The sequence below is a fragment of the Micropterus salmoides genome, unplaced genomic scaffold (genome assembly GCF_014851395.1).
Source record: "Micropterus salmoides isolate LMB-PRFRI ecotype aquatic unplaced genomic scaffold, ASM1485139v1 Ms_hic_scaffold_3294, whole genome shotgun sequence".
Taxonomy (NCBI): domain Eukaryota; kingdom Metazoa; phylum Chordata; class Actinopteri; order Centrarchiformes; family Centrarchidae; genus Micropterus; species Micropterus salmoides.
The window spans coordinates 1-5,693 of NW_024042589.1; the positions used below are offsets into that span (position 1 = coordinate 1).

The following is a 5,693-nucleotide window of genomic DNA, read 5'->3' on the forward strand; positions in this document are numbered from 1 at the left end:
CAGAAATACTTCACTGAGTGCTGAGCTCCTTTTAGTGACTAATGAAGAACTGGACTGATTTTCAAATTATTATTATTTTGATTGTTTGATTTTCAGTAATTGTTGTTTTAATAAACTAATTGGTTATTATTATTTTGTCTATTAATACCACGTCTACAGTTTTATCTATTTATTTTATTTTGTATTATCACACAAACCCAACTTACTGTTTTATGTCCTTACTTAATGAAATGAATTGTCCTTGTGTAATTTACATGCAGCTCTGCCAGTACTGTCGCTCTGCATTCATGCCAGAAAAGCTGATTGAATTTGAATTTCGTTCAGCTGAAGGAGGATGTCCAACACCTGGAGATACGGGGTTTGTTCGGCAGGGTTCAACAGATTCTGAAGACATTTCTTTGGGTTTCTGGGCCCCGGAGGCCCCGGAGGCCCCGGAGGCTGCTCAGAGCTCCTGTGATCACAAACACGTGTTCTGTTCTCAGCTTCCTAAAGAGCAAAGTTTATTATTATTATTATTATTATTATAGATAAAGTTTGACAGACAGCTGATTCACTTGTCCCCAGTCGGCTTTTTGATTAAAAAACACAAACAATAAGTAAATAAAATATACAGTTTAACCTCTGGGATGTAAGAAATACTCATGGAAAGTACTTTTACTGGCCTGCAGTTTAAAGCTCAGCAGTGAAAGTTATCTGGGCTGCAGGACTCACAGGGATCCGGGGCTCCGGGGCTCCGGGGCTCCGGGGCTCCGGGGCTCCGGGGCTCCGGGTCGTGACGGAGGAGGAGGCGCCGGAAAACACGACTCCTGCAGCGGGGAGGGGGGCGGGGCGGGGAGAGGCGGCCCCTGGCCCCTGCAGGTCCCTGGGGTGCAGCTTCCTGGGAGTCCTGCTCTGTCTGGCTTTAATGGGACTGTCTCCATGGAAACGAGGCGTCACGACCCGCAGAGGGACGCGGGTATAAAAGAGGGACCCGGCGGAGACTCTGAACTCCACCGGACCCCTCCAGCACGTCTGCTGCCCCGGAGCCGCTGAGCCGAACCCGGATCATCCAGCCCGGTCCTCCGCTGCCTGCACGAGACATGCCGCACGAGGCCGCGCGTCACCTCCTCACCTGCAACAGGTAGGAAACCGAGCTGAACCGCAGTCTGGGGGTCAGTCCGGAGACCTGGATCCCGGTCAGACCCGCAGGGAAACAGCTGCACCCGATCAGATCACAGCTGTTCAGAACCAGGTCTGACTGGAAACTGGTCTCCTTTTATTGATGTGGAGATTTCAGACTCTGACCGTCTGTCTGTCTGCAGGGATCCGGATCGACGCGTCCTGATGGAGCTCAGAGCGACTCCGTGTGAGCTGGACCTCCCTGACGGTCCGAGCGAACTTCTTCTTCTTCTTCTGTCCTTAAATGATGAAAACTGAATGTGAAGTTTAGTTTTTTCATATCTGGCAGATTATTTGGTTCCTGTTTAACATTTACAGTCTGATGAATAAAGGCCACAGAGCAGCAGCTGGGCTCTGATTGGCCAGACCCCCCGGGACCAGAGCCAATCACTGATTAGAATTAAAAGCTTCTCCGGTCACTCTGGCGGCGCAGACCAGACTCCATGGAGGAAAACACTGATTTTAGAGTCAGCTGTTCTTGTACTGCCCGTTTCTTCTTCATGTGTTCCTGTGTGCCGGCCGGGTGTCCTCAGATCTGGTTTTCGTGAGTCCGGCTGACCCCCCTGCTCTCTCCTCCCACCCCCAGGTTCTGGTCCCCGGGTCGTCCGTCGGATCTCCACCAACAGCCGGGAACGTTGGCGTCAGCAGAACGTTAACGGGGCGTTCAGCGAGCTGCGGCGTCTCATCCCCACTCACCCCCCCGACAGGAAGCTCAGCAAGAACGAGATCCTGCGCCACGCCCTCAGGTACATCAGCTTCCTGGACCGGGTGCTCACAGACCAGGACCTCAGAGGGGCCCCCCGGGGCCGAGCGGGGAGCCTGGAGCGGGAGGACGGGCCGCAGGGGACGCTGTCTCCAAACTCCAGCTGTGACAGTTCAGTGGAGGGGGACTGGGACAGCCTGACGGGGGACCAGGACTACAGAGGTCCCGTGCAGAACCTGGACCAGGCGAGCTGGCAACCAGCTGATCAGACAGGCTGGATCCAGCAGAGACCAGCAGGGCGAGACCAGTCCGGCTGATCCAGCAGAGACCAGCGGGAGGAGTCCAGTCCGGCTGATCCAGCAGAGACCAGCAGGGCGAGTTCAGTCCGGCTGATCCAGCAGAGACCAGCAGGGCGAGTCCAGTCCGGCTGGCCTGATGTAAAACATGTTGTTGTTCTGGACCGAGTTGATGTGATATTCACATCTTCAGTGTTTCACCGTCTGGTTGAGTTTTCTTGATGCAGAGTGAGCTGAAATGTTCTGCCGGCAGAGAAGAAGAAGTCGTGCTGGACAGGAAGTTCTGCGTCTCAGCAGAAGAGTCAGTGACCACGTTTAGTTTCTTTAAGTTAAAGAACTTTGGTGTTTCTGCAGTTTGAACTTCGTCCTGATGTTTGTTGTCTGCAGATTATTTGGATCTGAGATGTTTCTGTGAGAATACAGATCAATAAAAAGTTTGCTGCAGTGGTTTCTGTTTAATCCCAGAGATTATATTCAAGGTCTGAATCCATTTAAAGAGAAAGACTCTGAAAGACTCTGAAAGACTCTGAAAGACTCGAAAGTCACCCGTTAAACTTTGAGATCCTTCAGAGTATTTCTGTTTTCTGGTACTTTCTACTTTTATTGCGCTACATTTGTTTAAAGCTTCAGACACTTTGCAGATAATCTAATAAATGCTGATTATTCTTCCAGATTAAAGTCCAGCAGCAGAATCTAAATCATCTGAAGCTGCAACATTAAAGTGATTCATTTCATAAATACGCTGCGTAATAAATACTTTCTGTGGCACGAGTGTTTATTTCACCCTAGTTTTTGGGAGCAGGAAACGGAGGTCGTGTCCGTCTCTTCAGACACACCTGTTCAGTACATCCAGCACGGTGCTCTGCTGACCCTGATCTCCCTCAGACCTGCCGCCGGGTCCGCCTGCCTCACTGTTGGAAGGAAGAAGCCTAACTGCTCCTTCACGTTCCTCGCGCCCATAAAATGTTGGTGCAGCCATTTCCTGAGAGTCGCAGTAGGCAGTAAAAGAAACAAAATGATGAAGGCGTTAACTGTTCGTCACAATGTTCACTGCACAAACACCCTGAGGCCACGGCTGAAGAAACGACCTCGAGCTCCCCGTCCAAAATAAGAGAAACGGCTGTCAGTATCAGTCAGTCCTGCATCAGCTGTTCCTGAGTTCAGCCGTCACAACGTTTACAGAACGTGTTCACATAGAAATATACACTTTATTTATTTCTTCATGAATCACATGTGGACCAATGAAAACGCTGCTGCAGGATGTTTTCCCACAGTACGGTCTGTCGGGAGGGGGCGTGGCCTGTCACTGTAACGAGCCGATGATGAGCGGCGTAGAGATGACGACTGATAAACATCTCCAGCCAATCAGACGGCCCCCCGAGAGAGACGACAGCAGCAACAGGTCCCAGAGGAGGGAAGGGGCGTGTTCCAATTAGAGAGGGAGGGGGTTTAGTGTGAGATGCTGCTTCGTCCTCAGTTCCCACCTGTCAGCAGCTGGTTCATCTGATCTGAGGTCTGCCCCCCCTCCGCTGTTCCCAGCAGCCCAACAACCCCCTGCAGAGACTAAGGTGGATAACAGAATTTTAATTGCTTAAAGATGTTGCTGCAGATTACAGACTCTTCTCTTCATCCTCAGTTCCCACCTTCCTCTCTGTCACAGTCAGCAGCTGGTTTACCCCCCCCCCCCCCTTAGCTGCAGATTACAGACTCTTCTCTTCATCCTCCCGTCTGTCATAATCCTGCACCCCCCCCTTGTTCCACAGCTGGAGGCCAAAAGATAAAGTTACTCTGGGAGATTGTGTATAAAAGAGTTCTCTCCTCCCTCTACACCTTCGTTCTGGTGTTTGCACATCAGAGACTGACGGGAGGAGGATTTCTCAGCTTTTTCTCTCCTGCAACCAAGAAACTGGTCTCGCTTGTTTTCTGACCAGGTGAATTATGCCGAACACTCCGCTGGGAGGCAGAAGTGGGAACGCAGACTGGGGAGCAGGATGCAGTCCTGTTCTATCGCTCCAAGCTACATCATCATTTAGTGGTTCATGTGTCTGAACCTGATCCAGGGACTGCACTATCTGGGTTTTCTCTTTCCTACTAAACCAAAGTGTCTGCGTGCAGAGTGTTATCATGTAGGCAAGCCTTCGCCAACTGATGCGGCGTGGACTCGACGTGCATGTATAAACCGACCTTTGTGAACCAGAAAACCAAAGGTGGGGAAAACGCTGATCTCTCCTCGCGGTGCAGACCTCAGATCAGATAAACCAGACGGAGGTGGGAACTGAGGATGAAGCAGCATCACACAGTAAACACCCTTCCGTCCTCTGGGACCTGTTGCTGCTGCTGTCGTCTCTCTCGGGCCGTCTGATTGGCTGGAGATGTTTATCAGTCGTTATCTCCACGCCCACTCATCATTGGCTTGTTACAGTGACAGGCCACGCCCCCTTCTGACCTCGTAACCCTCCTGTCAGTGTCCATGTGTGATGGCTGTGATCCTGACAGACCGTACTGTGGGAAAACAGCCAGACGCCTCTCACACAGGAGACTGCCGGCGGTCACATGGCAGCAAAATATATTGGTGTGCAGAAACAGATCAGTAAACAAAATGAGAGTGATTTTATTTACACAGGTGCATCTCAGAAAGTTCTTTTTTTCTGTAATTTAATTAAAAAATGAATCTTTCATATTTTCCAGATTCATTAAACATAAAGTGAAATATTTTTTATCCAAACTCCACTTCTCAAAATATTCGCATGGAGACTGTATCAAAGAGACGTGGACCTCCTGTAAAGGTCGGGTTCTGCATCGGGGCGGCGAGGAGACGATCAGCCTGCTGAGCTGTTATGAAGCCCGCAGGTTCTTTGCCAGAGACCTTCAGCTCGTCCAGGGTCTCTCAGAGTCTCTGAGGGTTCAGGTCAGGTGAGCTGGCCGACCAATCACAGTAACGCCACGGTCAGCAGACCGGTTCCTAGTGGTTCTGGTCCTGCTGGAACAGGAAACCAGCGTCTCCGTAAAGCTCGTCAGCAGATGAGTCTCTAAAGGCTCCTGGTAGTGAGCCCAGTGGACCAGAACCAGCAGAGGACAAGGCCCCCCTTAGATCATCGCAGACTGTGGAAACTTCACTCTGGACTTCAAGCTACTTGGATTCTGGTCCTCTCCAGACTCTGGGACCTGGATTTCATCCGAAAACAGGACTCTGGACCACTGAGCACCGGTTCTGGTTCTCCTTAGCCCAGCTAAGACTCTTCTGACTCTGTCTCTGGTTCAGGACTGGCTGACACCAGGACCGTGAACCTTGCAGCTCATTTCCTGGGCCCGTCTGAGCCTGGTGGATCTCGATGACTCCAGTCTCAGTCCACTCCTTTTGAAGCCACCCCCCAAGTTCTGGAACCAGCTTTCCAGTCCTCTGCAGGCTGCGGCCGTCCCTGCTGCTTCCTGAATCTGCTTTGATCCAGCTCTCTGTGGACCGGGTCAAAGAGTTCTGGAGAGCTGAACCAGACTCTTTATTCTAATATTTTGAGATCTGGACTTTTGATTTCCGT

At 50.9% G+C, this 5,693-nt stretch overlaps 1 protein-coding gene across 1 annotated transcript; it reads left to right on the forward strand.

Moving 5' to 3' along the window:
• The first annotated feature begins 1,053 nt into the window (after positions 1–1,053).
• Positions 1,054–2,604, forward strand: LOC119884230 (T-cell acute lymphocytic leukemia protein 1 homolog). The gene is made up of 3 exons (XM_038694696.1): positions 1,054–1,120; positions 1,302–1,366; positions 1,745–2,604. Exons 1-3 carry the CDS (start codon positions 1,080–1,082, stop codon positions 2,176–2,178), a joined length of 540 nt encoding a protein of 179 aa, XP_038550624.1. The 5' UTR covers positions 1,054–1,079; the 3' UTR covers positions 2,179–2,604.
• The last annotated feature ends 3,089 nt before the right edge of the window (positions 2,605–5,693 follow it).

Coding starts and splice junctions, on each gene's coding strand:
- LOC119884230 (XM_038694696.1), top strand. CDS start 1,080: ATGCCGCACGAGGCCGCGCGTCACCTCCTCACCTGCAACAG. Junction 1,121..1,301: donor CACCTCCTCACCTGCAACAG/GTAGGAAACCGA, acceptor GTCTGTCTGCAG/GGATCCGGATCGACGCGTCC. Junction 1,367..1,744: donor TGAGCTGGACCTCCCTGACG/GTCCGAGCGAAC, acceptor TCCCACCCCCAG/GTTCTGGTCCCCGGGTCGTC.